This window comes from Tursiops truncatus, chromosome 9 (genome assembly GCF_011762595.2).
Source record: "Tursiops truncatus isolate mTurTru1 chromosome 9, mTurTru1.mat.Y, whole genome shotgun sequence".
Taxonomy (NCBI): domain Eukaryota; kingdom Metazoa; phylum Chordata; class Mammalia; order Artiodactyla; family Delphinidae; genus Tursiops; species Tursiops truncatus.
In genome coordinates this window covers 98737932-98765273 of record NC_047042.1, presented here as the reverse complement: position 1 = coordinate 98765273, position 27342 = coordinate 98737932, and the positions used below count along the sequence as shown (strand labels likewise).

The 27342-nt window shown below is 50.1% G+C and overlaps 2 protein-coding genes across 4 annotated transcripts in view; both read right to left on the bottom strand.

Moving 5' to 3' along the window:
* Positions 1–275: 275 nt before the first annotated feature.
* On the bottom strand, positions 276–5481 carry ATP6V0E2 (ATPase H+ transporting V0 subunit e2). The gene is made up of 4 exons (XM_033863452.2): positions 5352–5481; positions 3518–3565; positions 2341–2458; positions 276–1935 (listed from the first exon to the last, which is right to left on the bottom strand). The coding sequence occupies exons 1-3, from the start codon at positions 5453–5455 to the stop codon at positions 2365–2367; spliced, it is 246 nt and encodes an 81-aa protein (XP_033719343.1). The 5' UTR covers positions 5456–5481; the 3' UTR covers positions 276–1935; positions 2341–2364.
* ZNF862 (zinc finger protein 862) overlaps positions 5429–27342 on the bottom strand; it is a 32943-nt gene continuing 11029 nt past the window's right edge. The window contains exons 5-9 of one of the 3 annotated variants that reach the window (XM_073810043.1): positions 26629–26785; positions 13789–13893; positions 10828–12942; positions 9034–9220; positions 5429–5568 (exon numbers count right to left, since the gene is read on the bottom strand). In XM_073810043.1, the coding sequence (XP_073666144.1) occupies positions 5490–5568; positions 9034–9220; positions 10828–12942; positions 13789–13893; positions 26629–26785 (2643 nt within the window). In that variant the 3' untranslated portion in view covers positions 5429–5489. Of the gene's footprint in view, positions 5569–5731; positions 9221–10827; positions 12943–13788; positions 13894–26628; positions 26786–27342 lie in introns of those variants that run through there. The other 2 variants (XM_073810044.1, XM_073810042.1) reach the window with 2 other exon arrangements.

The window sequence follows — 27342 nt, the reverse complement described above, 5'->3', positions numbered from 1 at the left end:
TCTCATCTGAGGCCCATTATGCACCCTGTAGAGATCATCCTGGAAACCAAGTTGGGTCACGTCACTCCTCTGCTTCATCCTTCTGTGGCTCTGCATTCTCTCTGGATGCACTCCTCAGGGCTCAGGGTCTCTCCTCCAAGCACCTTCCAGCCCCAGGAGCTCTCCCCTCGGCTCGCTCCATCCCCCTGCCCCAGGCAGGAAGCTGATCCCCGCCCAGGCCAAGGCTGGCTCCTGGGTACGTAGGGGTATTAGGAACATGCAGGCCACGCTCTGTGGAATGTTGGGGACCGGCTTTATTGCAGAGCCCCGGGGGCCATGCACTCTGTAATCTGGGGTACAGATGGGTGGTGGGGCAAAGTTCCACTTGAACGAGTCCTCCGTCTTCCTCCTCCTGCCCGGCCTGGTTCTGGGCAAAATCCAGGACAGCAGGATTCTTGCTCAGGTCTCAGGAAAATGTAGTCTCAGTGTCCACATCCCAGAGCTGCAGCTCCAAGCAGCTGCCAGTCCCTTTCCTGGGCCCCAAATCCACCCACCGAGGGAATGGGAATCAGGTGGGCAGGGGAGCGGCAGCCAGCGAACTTGGCCAGGACTTTGCCACCAAACAGGAATTTCCTCAGCACTCATTAGTCACTAGACACGGGTCATGCTTCTAGCCGCCAATCGAGACTCAACAGCCCCACTCCAGGGGGGCCACAGAGGTCAGCACAGGAAGGGAGTTGGAAAGGGGGTGGGTGGGATGTTCAAGGGAGGCCCTGATCTGAGCAACAGGCCAAGCCCAGAACCAAGAAATCCAGGTGAGACATACCACGTTCTACCACCGCTCCAAAAACGATGCCTACTAAGCAGAATGCCAATCAACTCAACCGTCAATAAATACAAGAGACTGGCTTCTTCCCCAGGGAGGCAATGTGGCGCAGCAGAGGGGGTGGGCTCCAATTAGCTCCGGGGCTGCGGGCAAGTGTCTGAGGTCTCCGAGGTCTCCACCCCAACTCTCCAGGCGTCACCAGGCCAGGGGCTCCCCCGCCCGGCAGCATCTCAGCAGAGCCCAGCCCACACCTCGCCCACACCTGTCCCTCTGCGCCCTCCCTCGCTCCAGGTGACCTACGTGCTCCGAGATCCACCCTCACCGCTGCCAGAGTCGGCCCGGCCTCAGCAGGAGCTGCTTCCAGTTTCTTCAGCTCCTGCGGTGCTCAGGCTGCGCCTCTGGGAAGGGAGGGAGGTGATCCAGGTGGGGAGGAAGGGGGAAGAGGATATTCTGAGGAGATCCCACTTCCTGAGCAAGCCAACGTAAGTGACTTCGTGACTGTAAAGGACGCTAAACATACCTGTTCCAACCTTGATCCAAATTACTGTGACGCTTTGGATCGTGATGTTTTCTGGGACTGTTTTTCCACTTCGTCAACAATTCCAGAAATTTCACATCAAAACATGTCAAAAATTAAAGGAGAACTCCAAGAAAGGCCTTTGCCACACCTGACCGAGCCCCTCCATCTCACAGGTGAGGAGGCCCACACAGGCAGACGCTTCCTGGGGTCACACAGGGGGACGGTGGCAGGGCTCTGCCTCTTCCCCCAGGGCTTCCTCCCCGGCCCGGCCCAGGGTGCTCAGAGCACCCTGGGCTGAACGGCCTCCTCCCCAGGACAAGCAGCCTTCTCTGGCTGCCCCACTGGGTAAAAGGCGCAGCCCCACCCCTGTCAGCTCCTGGCCTGGACCTACTCGGGAGCGGGCAGTGGGAACTTGAGGGCTGGACATCTGCTCCGGCCTGGCTCTGAGCTCGGGGCTTCCTGAGGCCCAGACTGGCTGGGGAGGGTGGTACTTTCCAGAACCAGGCAGGCCTTGGGGGAGGGAGCACGGAGGGACTGGGACACAGTTGTAGGGGTGACAAAAGGGTCATCAGGGACAGCGGAGCCGAGGTCATCCAGAGAGCTGGGGCACCTGAAAAGCACATCACAGAACAAGTCACGGCCTCGCTGTGGAGACCCTTCTCCCCCAGCCCCGCCCTGGAGAGCCTGTGCCCGTCACCCAGCTCACCTCAGACCGCTCCCTGCCCCCACCCTCCCCTCACTCAGAACAGATTCTGCAGCCGGCCGCCTCCTCTGGGGCCTGCAAACCCGCAAACAAGGCTGGGCCCACATGCTCCCCCGCAGGACCCCGAGTCTTCCGCCCGTCCCGGCCGCCCAGCGCACCACTGGGCAGGAAGGGAGCAGGCGCTCAGCATTCTTTTTTTTTCCTTAATAAATGAATGCCTGAATCCACACGCAAAGTCTTACAACCCTGCCTGACCTTGTCCTCCCCCCGCCCCGGGCCCTTCCCCACCCCTGCCCGTCTGCCCAGCAGTACCTGGGGCCGAGGAGGCGGCAGTGGTCACTCCCACAGGAAGTGCACATACCAGATGGTCTCATTCTTCAGCTGGGGCCCGAACAGGGGGTTCAGCTGAGCCAGGATGGCGATGAGCCAGCTGCCAGGGACAGCACAGTGAGGGTGAGCCCAGACACAAGGAACTCTGCCGTGCACACCTCCCACCACGCCTTTGGTCACATGACCGACCCAGCAGCAGGGTCTGGGTTCTGGAGGGAAGGGCCTCATGGAGCCACCCACACTGCGGCCGGCACGGGGGCTCAGTCTGGGGCGTGTGGGTTTGGGTTTAGGTTTGGTTTGATCTGATGTTTTGTAGATATATAAGATCCCTGCGCTGGGGCTGGACCCTGGGATTAGCGAAGAGGTAAGACGGCCTCCAGGAGCACAAAGGGAAGCCATACCGGCTTAACTGAGCATGAGAGAGGCCTCCCTCAAAACCAGAGCTTGGATTTATTCCTCAGTTTGGCAGCCAGGGTGATTTAACACGGAGCAACCTAACATAGGAGGATTGGGGAGGGATAGCAGAGTGCCTTTTTTGTAAAAGGGGAGGGACTACCATGAACGGCAGTTTTAGAAAGAGAACCTCTAGACATGAAGGACCTGGAAATTGATTCCCTCACACTGTCCAGGCACTCGCATCTCTTGGAACGTTTTCTATATCCCAGGGACCTTTTCCAAGTTTGAAGACTACTGCTCATCCAGTGGTTCCAAACTGGCTGCATCACAGTCACCCAGGGGCATGCATTAAAAATATGGATTCCCAAGTGCAGATCATGAGAACTGTGATTCAGTGGGTCCAGGGTGGAGCCCTAAAAGCTGTGTTTTTACAATCTCTCCAGGTGATTCTGATGTCCCATCAGGTACAAAAGGCACTGAGCTGGCCCAACTCACTCATTTTGTGGATGAGAAAACTGTAGCCTATGAACATGACAGAGCTTGTCCAGGTGCTACATTCAGAACCGGAACCCAGAGTTCATGACTTCCAGCCCATCGCTCTCTTTGCCTCTCCAACTGCCTCCCCTTCTGTGCTTTACAGCCTCAGCCTTTCAAGAGCTGAACGTGCCAGGACCAGGACAGAGGGGAGAGCAGGGCTGGGAAAGGAGGAAAGAAGGGGGCACAAAGGCCCCAGCTGACTTCGAGCTGGGAGAGCAGTACTTACAAGAGGTAACAGCAGACAGCGGTGGCCACCAGCATGGTGATGGTCACTCTGCAACGGAAGAGGACGTCAGGTCAGGACGGATGGAAGCATTGCCCCCAGGAGGCCTGGCCGAGGCCAGAGAAAGAGCTCCTGGTGCCAGCCCCTTTCCCGTCTGATGCCACCTGAACACAGGGAGGCTGAGTTCTACTCAGGGTAAGAATTGCTAGATGGAAAATAAAAACGCCAAGTGTCACCTCTTGGGGAGGCCAACCTTGATCACATCCAAGTTACATTATGCATCTTTCCCTTCACCTATCTGCCTTCTCAGTCCCACTGTTTCTCCATCTTAATGCAAACATGTTGGGAAAAGACACTGCACAGAGGTGCACTTGCAGCCACCCACCATGGAGTGGCCTCTGGAATCCAAAGTTCATCGGGCAAAGGGAAGGAAGACAGGAGACCAGAAGACAGGGCAGGAGGCAAGGAGACCGTGAGCCATCTCTGAGGCACAATGGGCAGTTATAATGACAATAGCAACTGGCTACCTTGAATCTACTCAAACGCTGGAGACAGAGGCTTTAAATGCAGGAGGAAAACTTCAAAAGGAAGAACTCACCAAGGTCTGCAAGGGAGGCGAGGCACTAAAATGGTTTACAAAGTGAGGCCGTGGGACCTCAGCCCTGCAGGTCCTTTTTTTTTTGCCACTCCGCGCGGCATGCAGGATCTTAGTCCCCCAACCAGGGATCGAACCCGTGCCCCCTGCAATGGAAGCTTGGAGTACTAACCACTAGACCACCAGGGAAGTCCCTAGCCCTGCAGATTTTTAAGAACAGAGGCAACACCCAAATGCAGCCTCCAGCCAAAGCTAAATCTAACCCAAACCAGGCCCTAGGACCTCTGATCTAAAGTACTTTAAGTTGGTGCCAGAGCAATTAGCATTTGATCCATTCTTTCAACATTACCAAGCGCCGTGGGCCAGTCCTGTACTGGGCAATGGCGTCTACAGTGGTGAACAGGACAATCTTCCACCTCGAGGAACTTGTAATCAAGGGGAGAGAGTGCTTTACAGCTGAAGATGGTATGAAGCAGAAACTGGTAAATGGTGCAAGAGGTAGAGAAACCTGCTAGGGGACCTTCAAAAAATAATGATACTGGGCTTCCCTGGTGGCACAGTGGTTGAGAGTCCGCCTGCCGATGCAGGGGACACGGGTTCGTGCCCCGGTCCGGGAAGATCCCACATGCCGCGGAGCAGCTGGGCCCGTGAGCCATGGCCGCTGAGCCTGCGCGTCCGGAGCCTGTGCTCCGCAACGGGAGAGGCCACAGCGGTGAGAGGCCCGCATACCACAAAAAAAAAAAAAAAAAAAAAATGATACTGGCTAAAAATTATTCAATACAATATGTGCCATGCACTAAGAGTCTTATATACATTATTTTGTGTAAGCCTCACAGCAACCTTAAAAGGCAGGTATCATCATCACCCCCAATTACCTAAGAAGCAACGAGGCTTGAAGGTGTGATAGACGCTCAAGGTCACAGCTGGGCAGCAGTGGACAAACTGCATCAGTGTCTAGCCACAGCCTTTACCTTTACAGGTTGGAGGGTGACCCGTAACTGTCTCCACCTTTCTAAAGCACGAGCATCTCTGCCCTTTGGCCCCGACCGCCTGCCTGTTCCCTGCTGAACGCGGCCCAGCACAGACCCGAGAGGAGTGGGGCGCCGTGCGCGCGCCTGGACAGTGCTCGCTGCACCGCGGGCCGCCGCAGCCGCCGCCGCCGCCGCCCGCGCAGCCGCCGGGGGAGGGGGAGCGCGCGGCCGCGAAGGTGTCCACAGGGAGGCTGGGCCGTGCGATCCTTACCCGCGGTTGGGTCCTTTCGGCACGAACCAGGGCCCGGCGATGCCGATGAGGCCCCAGAACGTGGTGAAGATGATGACCGGGAGGGCGAAGGAGTGCGCCGTCATGGCCCGGTGCGGGATGCCCAGGCCAGGATGCGAGTCAGAATTGCAGATGCTCCGGTGCGCGGAGGTCCGGCCCAGGCAGTGGGCGCCGAGTATGCGCAGCAGGACCCGGCCGCCTAAGAAAGCCCTTTCAGCGAGCCCGACCCGCGCAGGCGCTTCAGCGCGTCACTCGGGGTGGGGGCGTGGGCGGGCTTTGCTCTGAGCCAGAGATAATTAGCTTTGAGCAGCTCCCCCAGTATGCTAGTTTTGGTTACGGGATTAACAGGACTGAGGCATGTGTCGAAATAAACTCTGCTTTATTCAAATAAAAAAAGGTTGAGAATCAGACATGGTTTTTTTTTTTTTTTTTTTTTTTGCGGTAAGCGGGCCTCTCATTGTTGTGGCCTGTCCCGGTGCGGAGCACAGGCTCCGGACGCGCAGGCTCAGCGGCCATGGCTCACGGGCCCAGCCGCTCCGCCGCATGTGGGATCTTCCCGGACCGGGGCACGAACCCGTGTCCCCTGCATCGGCAGGCGGACTCTCAACAACTGCGCCACCAGGGAAGACCCAGACATGGTTTTTTAAACCATGTTTTGCACATCTTTGAAACCAGAGGAGGAGAGAACATCCCTGGGCCAATTACCTGGGGTGACCTCGTCAGCCACTTGGATGAGGGAAACGGCCCATCTTCACACTGTCCTGCTAAATACTTAGCACCCTAGGAACTGAACTTGCGCTTCGAGGGAAGAAAAGTGTCTGGAGTAAATTACACTCCAACGTGTCTGGCTAGAACAGGGGGTCGGGACCCCGCCTTCCCACCTGGTCTCTATGGCTACTGAACTCAAACTGTCAGTTAAAATGCTGGTCACTCAGAATGTCAGCCCTGTGGGCATGTCTATGGAGATCACAGGTAGGGAATGAGGGTGGAGGCATGGCTAGGACTCTGGCCAAAGGCAAAGAGCTTGCTCCTTCCATCCCCAATGCCCTTCAGCTTGTTTTTTTGTGAGGCAAAAATAGGAAGGCTCTCCAACAACAGGGTCTCCAGGCCCTGGGGTCTGAAATGCTGCAAGTCTCTTGAAACAAAAACGAGATGTCAGCTTGGGCAAGGGGTCTCACCAAGCTTCAGCCTGGGGTCCTGCACAAAATGGTCAGCGTCCTCTCTGCCATTAGCAAACAGAGGGGACCCAGGGCATGCCTGTGCCCCTCGAGAAAGCGGGTAGTGCAAATCCCTGTGACAAACAGCATTTTCAGTCGCCCCCCCCCCACACCCTGCCAAGGGGCCCAAGTTTCTCACGAGCTGGCATCGGAGGCTTCCTCAGAGCACAGATGTGGAGAGGCAGGGGCGTCCCTAGCTGGCCTCCACCTCCACGACTAGACTCGCACAGGGAATCGTGCATGTGGCACTCAGGCACGGCACTGCTCGCAGGACTAGCCTCTTGCTCTGAGGATTCTTAAAGGATAGAAGGTGCCATGGGGAGGATGCCTACGAGAAAGTCACCTCAATCTGAATCGCTATGGATAGGGTGGGGGGGCCCACTTTAACGGGCCCTCCTCCCTTCCATCCCACCAACTCACACCCGCGGTGCCTGGCCTAGTGCAGATTCCTGAACTCCCCACGGTGACCTATGCGAATGGCAGAGGGAGGCCTGGGCTCCATCTTGGCCATGTGGACAGTAACACCGCCAGGGTTCAAGCTCTAAGGGCCCGTGGTACACCTCAGCCCCCGGAACACGGGGCTGTCAGGGAGACAGTGCCACAGGTGAAACGGCAGAAAGCGAAAACGGAATTCCTAGCTCGAAGCTGAAGAAAACAGGAAAGCGATGGCGCTAAGGCTAAGTGCTAAGGGTGGGGTGCTGGGAAGGGAGAGTCAGAGACACTGGGAACCAGGGGTTCTGCCAGACAGTGAGACACTCGCTACCAGCATCTCAGGGGCTCTCGGCACCTTCTAGGAGTGGGAAGTGGACAGATGGCTGCTTGAGGGCCAGGCCACTTGGACCTGCATCACAGAGCAGGGACCCCACCTAGGGCCAGGCAGCATGGCCAGGACGGAGCACTACTTCCTGCCCGTCTAAAACAAGAGAAAGGCAGCGGCAAAGAAGCCCTTCCCTCTAACCTGCCCTCGTTTCCCACCTGTGGTTAGGAAGGCGGGACCCAGACACTACATCATCCTCAGCCGGAGGAGCAGCCTAGGAACCTGCCCAAAGCAGCTGCCCTGGAAGGAAAAGTGCTTTACTTCCGGGTGGAAGAGGAGATGGGCTGATGTGGGGAGGGCAACGGGAGCCAAATAGCGTGGGACACCCTTCTGTGCCGCCAGGGCGGTGGTTCTCATGCTTGAGTAAGCCCACAAAGTTCCTGGAGGGCCTTGCTGGAAACAGTCCCGGGGATCTGATCAGGTGGGTCTGGGGTGAAACAGATTTAAACAGACACCCCTAGTGATTCCCAAGCTGGTCCCCAGAGCAACTTTGGGAAGAGTGGACTAGACCATTATGCTGAGGGCATGTTGAGAGAGCACCTCTTCCCGTAATAAGGACTTGGGTGGCAAGGGACAAGGACAAGGGCTGAAGGCAGCCAAGTCCACTCTGCAGCCTGAGGGCCGTCTTTCAGAGCTGGAGGCGCTGTCATCCATCAGTCCTGTGGCAGCTGGGGCACCAGCAGGCACTTGGCTTCTCTACTGCCACTTCATGGAGAGGGACACAAAGGCACAGAAAGGAGGAAGGGATTAATCATGGTTGAACCACTGCCTGCAGCAGAGTTGGGACAGGATCCCAAGCCCCCCCAGTGCAAACCTGTCCTGTCCGCTCTGCTCCGTAGAAGACCCGGGCTCAGCAAAACACAAGGGCTGCGACTGGTGGAAAAGGCCAGGCCCCCTCCAGGGAAACACTCCTCCCCTGTCTGGGAGCTGCAGGAGGATAACCTTTCTTGATTGCTCTGTGCCAAGGGGTTCTGCTTGCCTCACCCTAAAGGAAGGCCCTGGGAGGAGATAGAGAAAGTCTCTGATGCGAGTCTCCCATTTGAAGTTGAGGCTTCCCTGCTTCTGCCATGGAGCCAGGGGGATAGATCCCAGAGCCAGGCCGCTGTCCCTAGACCTGCTCATCCCAGGCCCCTCACCACATGTCTACCCCACGCCACTCAGGCTGTGGGCAGCCCGCTGGGATGCTCCCCAGCTACCCAGGGGCTGGAAGGCTCCTTTAAGCCCCCTACCCCCAACCGTCTCTCCCACTTCAGAAAAGTCCTCCTGCCACCAAAACATGGGGTGAAATCTTTCATGATGGAATTGTCTCCTGAAGCACCTTTAAAATGAGCTTGAGACGCGAACCCTCCTGCATACTCAAGTGCTGGGAGGTCGCGCCCAGCCTAGGCGGGGCCTCGGTAAGCAGGCTGTGCGCCTCCTGACCACCCCCCCACCCCCCCCACCCCACCCCCACCCCCGCCTCCCTGGGATGTGGGCTGAATTATCTTGTCACTGCCGCTTCCCAGTGCTTAGGGAGTCCCCACCAAGCGAAGACTCTAGGGCAGCCTAGAATCCCAGGGCCTGTCACCATGATCACGAGGGCCAGGGCAGCAGGGGGCTCCCAGGCAACCCCTCAGGGTCCTGCTCTTACAGGAGCGCTTTATCAGGACAGCCCAGGGCCTCTTGGCTGGGGTGGGGACACAGGAGTCCGTGGCGTGGCTCTAGGACGCAGTCCGTCAGGACCTCCATGGGTTCCCTGTAGGACGGGATGGGCGGCTTCTGGGTCACGGCCTCCTCCACACGGAGCGCTCCCATCTTCTCCTTCCTGAGCCCCGCCCCTCGTGCGGGAGGAAAGGGAGGGTACAGTCAGACAGAGAAAACAGATCAGATGATAATCCCCTCCCCACAACCAACTGCGCCCCAAGGTATGTTTGGTGAAGAACCCCTGGCAGAACAGACTGGAGACGCACAAGGGCTGCTCTCTGCAGGCCTGATGGAGTCCCACTCTGCTGACTTTCACCCTGGGGCAGCGGAGCTCATGCGGGAGGGCAATTTTGCTCCCAGGGGACATCTGGCAGAGTCCGGAGACCTTCTTGATTGCTGCAACGGGGAGGGTGCTACTGGTACCCAGTGTGTGTGTAGTGGGAAAGGCCAGGGGTGGCCAGGCGCAGGACAGGCACCCACAGCGAAGCACTACCTGGCCCTAAACGGCAGCAGTGCTGAGGCTGAGAAACTGCCTGGGAAAGAAGGCTTTGTCATATACAATCTGGCCGTGTTCTCTGTTTGCTTCAGACGTACTAGTCCCATCGCCCCATGATTACAACTTGCAGAAGCGCACAGCTGATGGCGTCTTCTCCTTCACCTTCACAGATAGGGCACTGAGAGCAACTCACTCACCAAATGCGTGGGTGAAGGACTCCCATGTTGGAATCACCCTCCTTCCTTCTCTCCACTTCTACGGCCCCCTCCCTGCACCCGCCCCCCAGCTGCAGGTCCAGGGCCACCATGCTTCCTACAGAGCGTCTGTCAACCCTGAGGCCAGTCCACTGCTGCTGATCACAGACCCTGAGGTAAGATGACAGCAGAAGCAAGAGGACGGAGACCCGCTGTAGGAAGACGCCAAGGGAGAAAAACCATGGCTCTGTCACCGTTCAGTGACACAGGAGCAGCCTGGAGAAGCTCTGGTTTTCTTTGGTGTTCAGTGACTACTTGAAAAGAGGAAAATTTCGTACTTAAGACTTCCAGTAACTTGGCCTCCAGGATAATGTCACCTCCCCCTCAAGCCCAGTCCCCACCTGGCCTTCCAGGCTAGGTGGGAGGCTTTCCTCACGGACCCCTCCCCTGCCTGAAACCCCCAACCTTCTCCTCCACACAGCACCGTCCTCACAGCCCCTGTGACCTGCACCGACCTCTTCCCTCTGCAAACAGGGTCCGCACAGCCCCACGGGGATGTGGTGTCTCTGCCCTCGCTGGCCCAGTCCCCGCGTGATTTCTGGTACTAGTCTGCACCTTTAAAGACTGCCGTGGGCACTACTGGCCAGACGCTGTTCCAAGCCCTTCACGTCTATTAATCCGCTTTACAGATGAAAAACCATAGCACAGAGAGATTAAGCTGCCCCAGGTCACGTGCTAGTCAGCGGCAGGACGAGCATTTGAACCTGGGCAGCCTTGCTCTGGAAAGTCCTGCTCTTAGCTGTATGCCCTGTGCCCTGCAGGGTGGGCGTCCTGCCTGCTAGCTGGATCATAATCTCCTGGAGGGCAGGTGTCCCGTCTTGAGCACCCACTGGTCTAGCAAATGGTAGGGCACGTGACACCTTAGGGCAAGCCCACTGTGACAGCGGACTTGAGCAGACTCTACCAGGCTGTGGGCTCAGCATGGGGTTGGGAAGCTAAGATTCTCTTCCTTTGCTTCCCCATGTCCAGGAACTCTGCCACGCATACTTACTTGTGTGGGAGCGGGGTGGCACTTGGGCACAGGCGTAGACGTGGCTGAAGCGCCGACCTGAGGAGGTCAGGTACCAGTGCTGGATGGCGGGCTGGGGGTTGTACTCTGTGACGGCCACACCATTCACCGCTGTCATCATGAGCATGTTGATCACCTCGTTGGAGAGCTTGGTCCTCTCATCGGTCCTGATCCGGTTCATGGCACTGAACCCGCGCTCACAGCAGGAGGTGGAGACGGGCACACAGACCACCACTGCCACGAGCCTGCTGAGCAAGGGGAAGCGGCAGTCCTGGGCCAGGGCGTTCCTGCACAGCATGGAGAATGGCAAGTTCTTGGCGATGGCTTTCAGGCCCAGCCACTCCTCCAGCAGTGCTTCCTCGCTGTATCCTGGGGGCAGTGAGAGTTCAAAATATCTGGCCAGGGCAAGAATATCATCATTCCCAAAACCGGCCAGTTCCATCCCACTTGGCCAGGCCATGGCGTCAAACACCTCCATGTTCTTGAGCTGAGGGGGACGGTCCACGTCAAACCTTTGCTGGAGGTATTCAATCCCAGTCAGGATCATTCTCTCCCTGTCCGCCTGGAACCGCCATTCTGCCATCTCCATTCTGTCCAAGAAGATGCCGTGGAGCCGCCCATCCCTGAAGCCGGCATTGAACTCCTCCTCCTTGGGTCCTGCCTGGTGCCGGAGGGTCTCCAGTGCTACATAGGCCCGGCCCAGCGTGGAGTTCACCTCCGTAATCAGCACGATCTCCTTCTGGCACACTTCGGACAAAGGCCTGTAGATGCTCAGGAAGTCCAAGAGGAAGTGGCAGAACTTGACGAAATGGAAGCCCTTCATCAGCTTCAGCACGCCCTTGGCCCTGTGCCCGACCTGGCCACCTGCTTCCGCCACGCTCTGCAGGTGCCTGGCCAGGGCGGGCCAGCTCACGATGAGCGCACTCAGCGTGCGCCTCTTGCTGGCCACCCACCTGACAGCGTTCAGGTCCTTCAGGCGGATGATTTCCTGCTCCAGCGGGGCCGCGCCTTCCTGCAGCTCATTCAGCCTTTTGTTCGAGGACTGATAGAACTTGAAGACGGTTCGGATGTGCCGGTCACACTTCTTGACCAGGTCGATGCCTCCACAGGCGTCAACCACGGCCAGGTGTAGCCGGTGGGCCACACAATGCACCGGCAGCAGCTGGGGGACGATCTCCTGGAGCTTCTCCACCAGACCTCCTCTGCAGCTCAGCATGGTTGAGCCATCGGTTCCCAGGCCCACTACCCAGCCAGGCTTCCGGAAGGGGATGTCCAGTTCGTCCAGGGCAGAGATGATGGTCTCAAAGTATCCATCCACCGTCTCGCTGTAGAGTGGGGCCAGAGTGATGTAAGACTCCTTCACCTCCATTCCCTTGAAGTAGCGGATGTAAATGCCCACACAGGACTGGTCGGAGGTGTCTGTGGCGCTGTCCAGCAACACGCTCACACACGGGGAGTTCCGGACATCCTCAAGGATCTCCTTCTTCAGAGTCTCGGAGATGTATCTGATGAACTGAGTGCAGGCGGTGCGATTTCGGTACTTGCCCAAAATCACGGTCCCAGTGCTTTGGAGGAGTTGCAGGATCTTCTCGAAGTCGTTCAGGGGCCTCGAGTGGTACGCGATGGAATAGGCGGCATTGAAAAAGTGCTCCATGTCGGCCATCAGGTCACTGGAGATCTCGGGGACGAGGGCGGCCTGCGGGGTGTCTTCCTTGACTTCCAGGGTGTTGACACAGAGCTTGTGTGCTTTGCTGACTTCATGGTACTTTAAAGTCTCCACTTTAAAAGGACCCGTGTAACCTCGGACTAACCGGGATGATCTGTCGTGGAGACTAGGTCTTTCTTTGCAAGCTGAGCAGAAGAGCTTGGTCTCTTTGGGGTCAATTACTAACCATGGGAACTGCCCAAACCACGACCTCTGAATTGAGCGGGGTCTGTAAGTCCTCTTGATTTTCCTCCGTCCATCTGCTTCTACTTCACAAAGGCTGGGATTGCAGTAGGAGGTGCACGTCTCCATGGCAGGAGCTGGGAGCAGTGCAGATTCTTCAGCCGAGGCCTGTGTGTGTGCCTCTCTGATGGCCACCGTCGTCTTCTTCCCTTTGGAGCAAGTCAAACTGTGCTCGGTTTTGCTGCCCAGAACTCTGCAGCCTCCTATCAGCTAAGACACCCCAATTCAGTAAGTACCCCTTACGCAAAGCAGAGAGGATGAATGTCATCCACCTTTCTAGAAATCAGTAGTGGCTTCTATTTAAATCCTTTCCCACTAGTTTCTCTGAAAGCCAGTCTGTCTCCCCAAGAGTTGTCTGCTAATCCTTGTGGATTCTTTAGCCAGCCTCCCCCTCCCTATCCACATATCTACCCTGAGATCATGTGACATCAGATGCTAATAAGCTTACCTAGCACCTTGGCCACAGATGCTATTGGATGGTTTTAATCCTCTTTCGAGGCACCACAAAGAAATGAGGTTAAACATCCAAAAGTCTTCTTATGAGTCTTGGAAACAAGGGAGGCATAGCAGTATACACAGTAGCTATTAGCCAGTAAGTTACTGACAGAGATACACGAATTGCTAACTCTCACAGACCAGCAGTGTTGTCACTAAACACCAGAGGAGCGGGGAGAAGGCAGCAGAGGCTCCCAGCCGTGGGTCACGGGGCTCCTCATGGCCAGTGTCCACCACGCACCACCCCCATCAGCTCTACCACAGTCTCCCCGTTTCACTTCTGCTCATCAAAGCTCCTTATTTTTCCCAAACCGTCCCGGTTTCTCAGATTCGTCTACACTGCGAAGGCACAGTCAGTTGCTTATTCACGTTTTCCTACCGATACACGGCCTGGTGCACAGCAGGCCCAGCAGGAGGACGGCGGGACTAGCACCGTGTGACTCGCCAGGGCTGCCTGGGCCCCCGGACAACCCTTCAGAAGCCAGCAGGTCAAGACCCACCTGGAGGACGGCCTTTCCCCCACTTTGGCCCGTTTGGGTCCTGGATCCAGGGTGCAGCTCTCCGCTCCAGTTTTGAGATCAAGGCTGGTTTGGCAGCAGCAGGCCCTGTTGCAGGGACGAAGAGTCACAGCGACATCACAGCTCTGGACTGTCAGGTCAAGCAGCCCATCTGAAAGCCCCAGGGAGGCCTCTGGGTGCATCTCCTAATGAAACCTCCCCACCAGGGGCGCGATGAGCACACCCATTAGGGTGCTAATTTATTTTTAAACCCACAGAGGCACCGAATTAGGGTGCATCCCTTAGCCCCATGGCTCACCCATGGGAGCATGACTCAGCTAAACGGATCTGGAGGGGAAAGGGTGAAAACAGGAAGAAATACGGAGGACAAAATAGAAGGAGAGAGGACAGGGATGATAAAGAAAGCCACACGGGAAGTGCGAGAGGGCCACCAACAACTGTCCCACGCATGTGGCCCTCAGCAACACCCACAGCTGGCCGTGGTGCAGGTAGCTAACTACACGGGGCACCTGGAAAGCCCCCTAACACTGCCTGCCACCTGCAGTGGAACCTGAAATCCGACTAGAAGAGATGCGTGTCCTTGGGTTAAGCACTGCCCTTTACTGAAAATATGAATATTCTGCAGGGCTATGCGAAGAAATTGCTTTCTTGATTTAAAGTAAAATCCATTAATCCCTACTTACATGATTTTTACGCATCGATGTGAAAGGGTGTATAGCCTTTCTTTGGAAAGACATATACAAGCCACTGGTAACTGCGGGCACCTCTGTGGAGGGACTGAAGGACAAGGTGAAAGGGAGATGATTTTCACTATTCACCTTTGGATCATTCAAATGTATTTATATGTTCCTGTGTGTGTATGTATCCACATATTTACTACTAATAAAAATATAATACATTATTAATCTGTGGTAGATTGAACACTTATTCATCTTCAAACGTCTCTAAAATGAGGGCAAAGGGATAATAATAAAAAGAAGCGTAAGCCCAAGAGAAACATTGTACTAGAAATGTCAATACATTTTTAGATGAAGGAAAGGAGATAAAAGAGAAGAACTAACAGAGCTGGACACCAAATGCCAGCAGAGTGGGTAATAAGGACAAAGAAGTGAACTTGACCCCAGAATCCCCAAAAGAGCCAGTACCTGGAGGCACCAGGTGCAGCAGAAGGTGGTGGGTAAGGAGAGACCGGTTCAAGGCCAGGTCCGCTCACCTATTCCGGGAAGCCAGAAAATACCACCACCCTCCCCCAAGGAGGAGAGAGAGGTTGGTCTACAGAAAAACTTAACCAGACAGGTTCTGGGCCCTGGGATGGTGGGGTGAGTGAAAGATGAAGAAGAGCTGTGATGCAAACAGATGGAGACAGTCTACAGACCAGAAGCTGCGTTACTCGGCTCCGAGAACACCAGCTTGGGGTACAGCCAAGCAGGAGACTGGAAGTTTTCTTTGGAGAAATGGAATTGCCCCTCCCCAAGCCTCCTCCCTAAAAGACCTACGGATCCAGACCTTGCTGGGCTCTTCAATGAAACATCCAGGTTCACAGCTGGTCACCCTACAATGTAACCTACCCCTTGAGTCCCAGCCATGCACACAGAGCTTCCAGCCAGTTTTTAAGGCTTTACTCTTAAATGTGAATGAACCTAAAGATATTTATTTAAGACAAACTGCTAACAAGTAGGGAAAAGGATTGAAGGAACTAGAGATACTGCAGGAAGCAAAACAAAATTTCAACCCCCTCCCCTCAAAACTAGAACATTCCCACAGAGAAAAGTCATGATAGTTATCCATGAAAAGAGCAATAAGGGCTCTTAGTTTAAAATATGATAGAAAAAAATGTTTTAACTTAAATAGAATTGTTAGAAAATAAAATGGAGGAAAACTCCAGGAAAGTAGAACAAAAAAGACAGAAGCAGGAAATAGGAGAAAAAAATAAAACAAAGCCAGAGGCTTAATTTAAGAAGTCTAATATCTAACTAATAGGACTTTTTTGGAAGAAAGAAAAGAGAAAATATAAAGGAAGAAATAATACAAGAATGTTTCCCCAAAATGGAAACTGTGAGTTTCCACATGGAAGGGAAGCACCAGATATGCAGAACAAAAGATGAAAAAAAATCCGTATCATTAAGCACTAAGTACTTCAAAACACTGGAATAGGCCTTAAAGCTTTTCAGAGTGGAAAAACAGGCTGCGTTCAAAGATTTAGGAATAAAAAGGTATTTAGACTGCTCAACAGCACCTGTAAAACCTAAAATCAATGCTTTCAAAATGCTGAGGAAAAACATTTCCAACCTGGAATTCTATACCCAAACCACATTATCAATTGTGAGAGCAGAATAAGGGCATTTTCAGATATACAGAGTCTTTAAAAAATTTCCTCCCATGAACCCTTTCTTAGGAAGTTACTGAAGGATGTGCTCCAACAAAATGAAGACATAAACCTAAAAGAAGCAATAGATCCAGGAAATAGGAGAGAGATGAAGGAAAGTCTAAGCCCACAGCTGTGCAGCAGGCCTAAAGTATAACTAGTTTAGATAGAGCAGAGGAATGGAAGACCCAGTGACAGAAGTTTCCAGAAAAAAAAGTGAAACGGATAGGTCACAGGATGTTTGATGATGCGTTAAAGACTCTTCAAAGGAGTTATATAATTCGATGGAGAGTTTGAGAAGAATTGGTGATAGTACAGAAAGCTAGCAAAGTAAAAAAATAAGAAAAAATTTCAATTCCTGGGGGGAAAATCCTACAACAAAGGAAACATCATCATAATATGTCACTTTGATTAGAAGTAAATAATACATAATCATAATTAGGCAAATAATTTACATTGAATTAACCAAAAAAGTATGATATACCTGTTCTGAGAGGATGGAGGGAAGAGAAGTGGGGGCCTGGGGTGATGTAAGAGGGCCATATCTTCATCCTCCACAGTAGGAATCAATAGATAATATCTAAAATCAATAAATCAGGAATAGCAATAAACATATGCAACAGGATATTAAAGTGTGATTCTGTCTGCCTGTTTTGGCTGAAGGCCCCCCCAAAATAGGAGCCAACTCTCCCCCATTCCAAAGCTAGACCACCGAAGCCAACTTGGAAAGAGTGGCTGAAACACCGGGCTGTAACCCAAGCACTTGCCACTAAGAGGGAGTCAAAGCACTGGGAGTGAGGAGGTCAGGAAGTTGGATATTAGAGATGCTTTGGAAAGAGCTGTCAAGTGTACTGTGAGCCCTCCACACTCCCATGGGGAGGGGTGGGGTGGACTGGGCTACTTTCCTCTGACCTTAAGCCTAATGGGAATGACATCCCGACCTGTATTTCCTGGAGCTGTGGGGCTGCTCAGGAATCCAGGCCTGGAAAAGACTAAAGGCATAAACTGACCGATGGTTCCTTGGTGGTGGCCATGTTGGGAAGAGCCTACATTCACAGGGCTTGTCAGAGCAAAGGATATATAAGTGTTTTCCATGGTCCAGATGTGAGCCCTGGAGGGAAAGAGAAGAGGCCCAGAGCCACTTAAAGGGGCTGCCCCTGTCTGCCTATTGGTGATGCTCCCCTAAGGAGCCCATATGGGGCAGACTGCCAAAGCAGACATTACCCACTGTAGTGAGAGATCTCCAGTAACGGGGGTTTGGGGGAGTGCAGAACCCACAAACACACTTGGAGAATCAGCTTCAATTATCCCAGCTACATGTAACTGGTATCAGATTACATGGATGTAATTCTTGTACCTCTCCTCCCCGCCTACACACCACCATTCCCAGCCAGGATGCAGCAGAAATCCTGGAACAAGCTGGGAGGTAGGAGGAGAACTTCTTTCTTCCTATCACACGATTCCGGATTCTAGACCTAAAGCAGGTTGAGGTGGGAGAGGCAAGAAACTTCAGCTTTAAATGAAGTCCAGATTTTTAACCACTACACAAGGACTGGACTTTTGTTTCCTGATTTTTTTTTTGGTCAATTTTTGATATCATTTAAAACCTATAGAAAAGTTTTAATAATAAAACAAGGAACTCCAATCATTTGCATTTTGTTCCATTTGCTTTATCATGCCCATGTGCCCTCTCTCCCTCCCTCCCTTTCCTCTCTCTATATGTATAATATATAAATACATATACATGTATACGTGCAGGCTGCACACTGGAGCTACCTGGGAAGCTTTAAAATATATAAGTAATATATATAGATAATATTTTTCTGGACCATTTGAGGCTAAATTGTTTTCATTCCTCCCTTTATCCCTAAATATTTCTGTGTGTAGTACTCAAGAAAAGACATTCTCTTATCGGGTTTGCAAAATTCTAACACGAGCTCCAAGACCCTAACCCTTGCCTATCCCTGCCCCTTGGAGTGTGACTGAAATGTGTGAACTGATATCACGCCCGTAATTACATTACATAGCAAAAGAGATGTTGTCTGGGTGATTACTTAATGTAATCACACTAGCCGCTTAAAAGCAGAGGAAGTCAGAGAATCAAAACACCAAAAAAATTCAATGTATTATTGCTGGCCTAAGGATGGAGAAGGCCATGTGGAAAGGACCTGGGAGCAGGCCCTAGGAGCTGAGAATGGTCGGCAGCCAGAAAGAAAGTGGGGACCTCAGTCCTACAACCACAAGGAACTTGATCCTGCCAACAACTCAACAGCCCAGTGATTCTTCCCAGAGCCTCCTGATAAGAGGCCAGTCTGGCACACTTAATTTCAGCCATGTTAGACCCTAAGCAAAGAACCCAGCTAAGCCCACCTGGACTTCTGAACTCCAGAACTGTGAGATAATAAATGGGTGTTTTTTAGCCATTAAATTTGTGATAATTTGTTATGCGGCAACCAAAAACTAATATGTCTTATATAGTCAAAGTATAATGATCAAAATCAGAAAATTTAACATTGATATAACACTATAATTTAATCCACCATACTGTTTTCCACAGTGACTTACCATTTTATATTCCCACCAACAGGGCATAAAGGTTCTATCCTCAGCAATAGTTGCTGTTTTCTATTTTTTTGATAGTAGGCATCCTTATGGGTGTGAGGTGGTATCTTATTGTAGTATTGATTTACGTTTCCCTAATGATTGTGATAGAGTATCTTTTCATATGCTTATTGGCCATTTGTACATCTTCTTTGAAGAAATGCCTATTCAAGTCCTTTGTACATTTTTTAATCAGGTTTTTTGTTGTTGCTGAGTTTTAGGAGTTCTTTATATATTCTGGATAGTAAACCCTTATCTGATATATGATTTGCAAATACTTTCTCCCATTCTGTATGCTGTCTTTTTATTATATTTATATGTATGTCTTTTTTTTTTTTTTTGCGGTATGTGGGCCTCTCACTGTTGTGGCCTCTCCCATTGCGGAGCACAGGCTCTGGACGCGCAGGCTCAGCAGCCATGGCTCACGGGCCTAGCCGCTCCACGGCATGTGGGATCTTCCCAGACCGGGACACGAACCCGTGTCCCCTGCATCGGCAGGCGGACTCTCAACCACTGCGCCACCAGGGAAGCCCCACGTATGTCTTTTGATTCACAAAATTTTACAATTTTCATGAAGCCCAACTTGTCTATTTTTTCCTTTCTTGCCTGTGCCTCTTAGTCCATCTAGCTAAAGGTTTGTCAATTTTGTTGATCTTTTCAAAGAACCAACTTTTGGTTCCATTGATTTTTCTCTAGTTTTTCTATTCTCTATTTATCTCTGCTCTCATCTTTATCATTTCCTTCCTTCTGCTACTTTGGGTTTAGTTTATTCTTCTTTTTCTAGCTCCTTAAGTTGTAAAGTTAAGTTGTTGATTTGAGATCTTCCTTGTTTTTTTTTTTAGTAAATTTATTTTTATTTATTTATTATTTTTGGCTGCGTTGGGTCTTCATTGCTGCGTGCGGGCTTTCTCTAGTTGATTCACTTCTCTCTTGCTGCTTCCAAGATTCTGCCTTTGTTTTTGAAATTCTAATTATAGTGTGTCTCAGTGTGGGTGTCTGAATTCATCTTACCTGGAGTTTGTTGAGCTTCTTGGATGTTTATATTCATGTCTTCGATCAAATTTGTAGAGATTTTAGCCATTATGTCTTTCCCTTTCTCTCTCTCTTTTCCCTCTGGGACTCCCACAATGTGTATGCTGGTCCACTTGATGGTTTCCTGCATGTCCCTTGGGCTCTGTTCACTCTTCTTTGACCTTTTTTGTTTCTGTTTCACAGGCTCCATAATTTCCATTGTCCTATCTTCAAGCTTGCTGATTCTCTATTCTGCCTGCTCAAATGTTTTTGTATTCCTCTAGTTAATTTTTCATTTCAGTTATTGTAGTTTTCAGCTCTCAGTCTTCTTTCTAGATCCTTCTTAGGTTTCCTCTCTTTATTTATATTTCCATTTTATTCATACATTGCTGTCTTGGCTTTCTCCACATCTTCCTAAATTTCTTTTAGCATTTTTAAGACAGTTGTTTTAAAGTATTTATCTAGTATACCTGCCATCAGGTCTTCTTCAGGGACAGTTTTTATTGATTTAGTTTCTTCCTTTGAATGGGTCATACTCTCCTATTTATTTGTATGCCTTGTGACTTTTTGTTGAACACTGGATATCTGAATCTAATAATGTGGTAACTCTGGATATCAGATTCTCCCCGATCCCCAAGGTTTGCTGTTTTCATTGTTTTCGATTATTGTTATTATTTAAAAATTTTTAATCCTTATAGGCTACTCTGTGCCAAGGATCAACCTGAGGTGTAAACTTAAAGTCTTCTCAGGTCTTTTGGAGTCTTTCCCTGGGTATGCAAAATCACTTTCTAATTTTCCTTCTATATGTTTTTGAATGTCCTAGTCTTTAATGTCTGGTTTTCAAAAGAGGGAAAAGAGAAAAGTTAAGAGAAGGGGGAGGAACTTGCAAAAATGGGGGAGGTGCAACAACACTGGCTGCTTACTTCTTTGTCTGCACCTCTGAGATGAGAAGCAGCGATCGGTGATCACAGCACTGATCCCTGATGCTTAGAGGACAGCATTCTTTTTGCCCACCCTAATTCCTGCAATCTGTGTGCAAGCGGCTCCAGGAACATCGTAGGGGTGGGAGATGGGCAGCTGCTAAGGTGCTAAGAGCTGAAATTGACCGAACTTCACCACAATTTACTTTCCAACTCTTCTCCTGTAAGTTGCAAGCCTTTGACAGATTTCAGAGTTCCAAAATAGTCACATCAGACAGATTCTACCAGTGCAATTGTTGTCTACCTGAGGAGACAGATTCCTAGAGCTCCACCAGAGTCCTCCTCCTAATCAGGACATTTTTGAAGAGTACTGTACTGGACATTTTATTAATTGAAATTAGATCATTAATGTGACTAAAAAGTGACTGGAGGACTTTCTGTTTACCTGAGTGTGACAAGTCATGTGCCCTGCCCCAGGTTTCACCCTGTAAAGAGAAACCAAAATGGAGGCCACAATTTGAACAGACCCCTGGACCAAACACTCACAGTCACACAACCAAATCTTAAGCTGTCCTGATTTCCTTAAAACGCTGACTCTGGTCTTAAACAAAATTGAAGTTTCCTTCATGTCAGTGTGACCTTACAGTTTCCAAGCCAATCAGTACACACAAGAAAAGGTACACGGTGCTACGACCCTAAAGAGAATATAATCACAGTTAAAAAACAATGTACTTCTTCATTCATGTTTTACAAATTGAGCTTTAACTGCTGAGAGCCAAGTTTTTAACCACTTTGGGTTTGAAGTCTCCCAGTTCATGAACAGTTTGTTCCTTGCTCAAAAAAATATTCATAGCAAGTAAAGCTCTTTGAATTTTCTTTTGGCAACCCAAAGAGTGAGAAAGAAAATCCCCAAAGAGCTAATCCAAACAAGTGCTGATGGAAAAGAGTGAAGCTGTTTTATGAGTGCCTCCTACTGAAGTTCATGCTTTTAAAAATAACGTCTACAGGTGTTACTCAGAAATAATGAAACAAGTACTGGAAGAAACAGCTAAAAAATTGGGGGGAGGAGGACCTGGCAACAGACAATGGTAGGACAGGGAACTGTCATTTTTTGTTATATGTCTTATGAGAACTACTTTGATTAAAGAAATGTAATTATGAAGAAATGTTTTTTAAAGATTTACTGAAAACATACATGATACTGAGTATCCCTGGATGTGTTTGCCTAAGTTATATTACCCTGGGGATTGGTCACTTTTGATTGCCCCTAGCACCACCACACTGGCCCCAGTAGTGCTGTACCCCAATCACACCTCTCTGAAGCTACGGCTGAAATGTTGCCAGAAACCTTTTCTTTTTGTTCTCTTCAGAACAAGTGAAACAGAAGGGAATTTTCAGACAGATTTTCCTATGTCTTAGTAATGGAAAAGTGACTAAGAATACATAACTATAGCATGGCCACACACACACACACACACACACACACACACACACACACTCCATAAAAGCCCATAAAAATGGCTTGGCCTACAAAGACAGATTCTGATCCTTCCAGGCTAACTTCAGCCCAAGGTTGGCAGGCCTGCCAACGAATCAGTTTGGAGACGGCCACTCTGGCACCTTGCCTTGGTTCTTCTCTCTCTAGCTCAGCACGGCCCCCACTTGGAGGCCGTATATTGCCCACCATACAGCAGCTGGCCTCCTAGTCATCATATGAGCCATTCTAACTCCTGCTCATCTCATTGAGGGCTCTCCCGCTTAGTTTTGCTTTCCACTTAGTGACATGACTTCTTCCCTCAGCTATGTGAGGTCTAGCTGTAGCTGATGACCTCACATGGAGAAAAGACACTGAACACCTGAAGTGAGTGACCTGCCACTCAGCATATGATGACACCTTTCCTAGTAAAAACGAGGGTTACCACATAGTCCCTATATTGGCTTTTCTGTTCTTACTGACAAATATTAGTTTCTTAACAGTGGAATATAACTGAGTTTTCTTTTTTTGCAGGGGAAGCAAGAGACATCACCAAATATGGCCAAAGTTTGAAACCAGAATTTAAAGTACAGAAATAAAAGAACAGTTGGAACTCTACAGAGTGATAAATAGTTCTAAGCAAAAGCAAGTCCACAAAAGTAGAGGTTGACACAGGAAAGCATTAAAAACAACATAAACCTCTTCTTTTCTCCATAATCAAAATGACTGTCCTCTGCAAGTTCAGTCCTATTGATAAGAGAGCTGGTGAGGCCAAGGAGGCTGTTGACAGGTGAGTGGACCTGACCTGGAAACTACCATCAGTTGAAAAGCTTGAGTCGACGCAATTTAACTGCCACACAACCGACAAATTAATATTAAATTTGACTGCATCAAATTGAGACTGTCTTTTTAAAAACAGGTACAAAAATTATAAAACCTAAAAGAACAAATCTACTAGTTGTAAATCCTAATAAGAGCAACGGAAGAATTAGCTGCGTTTCTTCAAATGATAAGAGCAAAAGGAAATCAACGGCATGAATGTGCTGCAATGTAGCATGATGAACACCAGACCACAAAGACCCATGACCTGACCTGAGCTGGGCTGAAGCAACCACAGCCTCTCACCCCAGGGCATCAGCCCCTTTCTGCACCTCAGTTCTCATGGAGGCGGAGGCAAGAGCACTAACAGTGACCTACAGAGAAGGTCTGAGACAGCCAGACCAAACTATTAACCCTCTTGCTAGGGGGACTGGGGATAGGAGTGGAGACTTCTAAAAAATCCTAATACTGCTTGAATTTTTAAATAATCTTATATTATCCTTGGTGCTATAGTTATTTTAATATTAACAATGATTAGCGCAAATCTTGAAACTAAAAGAACTGGAGTCCAACTGGTAATAAACATATACGAAGCAGGAATTTTAGCCAAGTCTAACGCACATGCAGTAGGTGGAATAGTAAGAATTTCAGTTTAGCCATTTTCCAGCTAAATGGGTGGGATTCTCAAAGCCATTGGGCTGTTTTCTCACCTGAAAATACTACTACTACCTGCTTTACAGGTTTGGTTTAAGGATTAGAGAGCAGATACGCAAGACACTCAACATAGCCTTTGGTAGGTGTTCAGTCAACAGCAAAAGCGCCTATTATTATTTCCAGACATAAGAATAAAAGAAAACATAAAGGCTTCCTGTAACACCCAACAGAAGCAGATCACAGTACTTCAATTAAAAGATAATAAACGTTAAAAACGGATGGGAGTGGACTTTCCTGGTGTTCCAGTGGTTAAGAATCCACCTTCCAATGCGGGGTATGTGGGTTCAATCCCTGGTCGGGGAACTAAGACCCCACGTACCGCGGGGCAACTAAGCCCGCGCACCTCAACTACTGAGCCCACAGGAGCCCCTGTGCCACAACTAGAGAGCCTGTGCGTTGCAACTACTGAGCTTGCGCCGCCACAATTAGAGAGAAGCCTGTGTGCTGCAACGAAGAGCTCGCTTGCCACAATGAAAGACCCACGTGCTGCAACTAAGACCCGACACAGCCAAAATAAATAAATAAAGAAATAGGAAATCGAAAAACCAAACCAAACCAAACAAACAAACAAAGATATAAAAAAAAATGGATGGGAGGGGCTTCCCTGGTGGCGCAGTGGTTGAGAGTCCGCCTGCCGATGCAGGGGACACGGGTTCGTGCCCCGGTCTGGGAGGATCCCACATGCCGCGGAGCGGCTGGGCCCGTGAGCCATGGCCGCTGAGCCTGCACGTCCGGAGCCTGTGCTCTGCAACGGGAGAGGCCACAACGGTGAGAGGCCCGTGTATCGCAAAAAAAAAAAAAAAAAAAAAGATAATGCCAAATAATATTAGGTTTTCTATTTTTAAAATACTTGTCACAGGAGGATAAAGTATTGGAGGAAGAAAACCTTGTCAAAGCAAAAATAATAATTAGGTCCACTATATTTCAACACTGTTTTACATCCCAGTTATCAGCTTGAGGCCCTTTAAAAAGTTATTTTTAAACACACAAATCATTTACGTTTGGCCCCAGTTATATCCTCAAGGCTCCTTAAAATGCTTTTATATCTCAAGCATGAAAAATCATCTCAACTGGAGGACAGTTGAAGGATAAAAACTGGAGACCTAATTAAAGTAGCGAGAAGGACTCACACATGCAATTCCGTTCCTAGACCCCTGGACCTATTTTAATTCCACAGACAACTGAAGAGGACAGCCCCATCCTCTATAAAGCCTTCCCTGATTCCTGCCCTCAACCCTCAAGCAAAATTAATTACCCCTCCCGTGGTTATACTTATTGTTCATCCAAACAACACTTAACTGAGGCTGAACTGTCCCTTAATTTCCCCAGTTCGTTAAGATTTCCCCACTTCCTAACATACGGAAGTTAAAAAGAAAATGCTGCTGTCTGGCTGAACAATCCAAGTCAGGTCCAGGTTGTGGGAGACACACTGTTACAGCACTGGTCACCCACCACTTTCCCCATGACTTTCCACAGGGGTGCAAAGGGCAAAGGGCATCACTGCTGCTCACTCCTTCAAAGGAAAACCAACTTCTTGTAAGTGGGTGTGTAAAACGAATTTCCCTCTCGCTCTGTATTTTTATTTTTATTTATTTATTTATTTTTGGCCGTGCCTCATGGCATGTGTGATCCTAGTTCCCCAACCAGGGATCAAAGCCGGGCCCCCTATATTGGAAGTGTGGAGTCTTAACCACTGGACCACCAGGGAAGTCCCTCTCTCTCTCTTTTAAACGCTGTCAGTGGTAGTGATGCTCTTTGAAGGTGCACTTGGTACAAGTGCCCTGGCCCAGAACACGATTACAGCACCTCTCTCCTCATAAAAGAAACAATTTTTCACAGCCTTTCTGAATGTTTGGGGAGCCATTTAAAAACTGTGAACAGTGATAAAAACAAGTAGTCTATAGGTCAAGTATGTTCAGAAAATAATCCGTATCTCAGCTGCACATGAAAGGGCAGTGTGTAAGCTGGGGATATGACATCAGGTAAGCCACAAACACCCCAATTTCCTATTCCGTACAAGTCACGATACAGGTCGCTGTCGGAATTCCTAAGTTATGTACAGCAGCCTGTTCTGCAAGGTTTCTGTTACAATATATGCTGGTAAAAAAATAGTAAATAACAGCTGTGTAAGATGAAAAGTTGTCTTTTTGGTGCCACGTGAAAATCCTGGGTGTCTGATGGAAAAAGGAGGCAAAGAACAAGAAGCAGATGCAGGAGAGGAGCCTCTTCTGGGAAAGTAATGAACAGCACGTGCTGTTCTTCATTCTCCAGTGCCTATAACCTAGTGACGCCCAGGCCGAGACCGCCCGCCATGCTGGCCCCTGATGAAGCAGCCCCAGCACAAAGTAGAGCGCGGAATCCAGGAATCCTCCCGGAGGCCCTTTCTCGCCTCCCTGCCTTTGCTCACGCTGTCCCCACCTCTGACATGTCTAGATGCCCGTCCCTGTGCACCTGGCTTTCAACTCAGTTAAAATATTTCATACTCTGTAAAGACAGCCCTTATCCCTCCCTCGGATGCCTGGCCAAATTAAGTCACCCTTTTCAGCAGCTCCAGGACACTCTTCCTGAATCTCTAATGGAGCTGGTGTCATTGCATAGTTTCTTATTATATATAGTGTCTGTCTCTCCCACAAACCTGCCAGCTCCTTGAAAGCAGAGACCGTGACTCGTTCACGTCCATCCAGCACGTAGTAGGTACTCAATAATGTTTGGTGGAAGATGGATGATGGGTGGGTGGATGAAGAGGAGATAAAGCACAGTACCCCAAAGCAGGGAGAGTTCTGAGACGCAGAGATATAAGCACTCTCTGCCTATGCACAGTGAGGGCAGAAATGGGAACACGACTACAAGCCACTGCTGCCCTCGTGGGTCCCCACGTCAAGTGATGGTGGCAAACAAAGGTCTACACGGATCTTTACCCAGGGATGCCAACAGCTCATAATTCATCCGCATCACGTCTCTGTACAGCTCCTTCTGCCGCTTGTCTAGCGTGCCCCACTCCTCCCGGGTGAAATACACCGCCACATCCTCAAACACCACGGGAACCTCCTCAAACAGCCCCTCTTCAGAAGGATCCTGCAACAAAGAGCAGCAGTCACTCAATACTCCTCTCACGTCAGACACCCAGCATGATCCTTCCGGGGTCCTGCTCAAGGCCTTTTTCTCCTGGGAAGCCTGCCAAGAGGCCCCGATGCACTCTGAGGAATTCATTTATCCACCAAAAGTCAAAGAAGCAAATGTGTGTGGCCCAGAATTAGCAGGTAAAAACCAAACGAACCTCAGTGTTATTCTAGAAGGAAGGAATGATCCTTCCTCTTCTTTCCTGGAAGGAAAGGAAAATGCACTGAGGAACAGGGGTCTTGCAGAACCTCATGGCTGCACCCTGTTCTTTACAGCCCCAAGGGGCACCTTCTACTCATCCACGACTGCAAAGGTAGCCAGCTGCCTCTAGCAGCCCCTGCTAAGGTTCCCCACCAGGATGGGAAGGAAGAAGCAGTGAAAAAGAACTAAAGATGCTCATATTCAGTGACTAGGTTAACACACACTTTACTGCTAAAGGAATTCAGATTGTAAAAGGTTAGACCTGTTTATTAGCTTCGAATACTAAAAACTAGAAGGAACATGAACATGAA

Excerpts from the sequence above, each read along its gene's own strand:
- ATP6V0E2 (XM_033863452.2), bottom strand. The coding sequence starts at position 5,455 with ATGACGGCGCACTCCTTCGCCCTCCCGGTCATCATCTTCACCACGTTC. Across the intron at positions 3,566-5,351 it reads CCGAAAGGACCCAACCGCGG|AGTGACCATCACCATGCTGG; the intron begins GTAAGGATCGCA and ends CTTCCGTTGCAG. Across the intron at positions 2,459-3,517 it reads GCTGTCTGCTGTTACCTCTT|CTGGCTCATCGCCATCCTGG; the intron begins GTAAGTACTGCT and ends TGTCCCTGGCAG.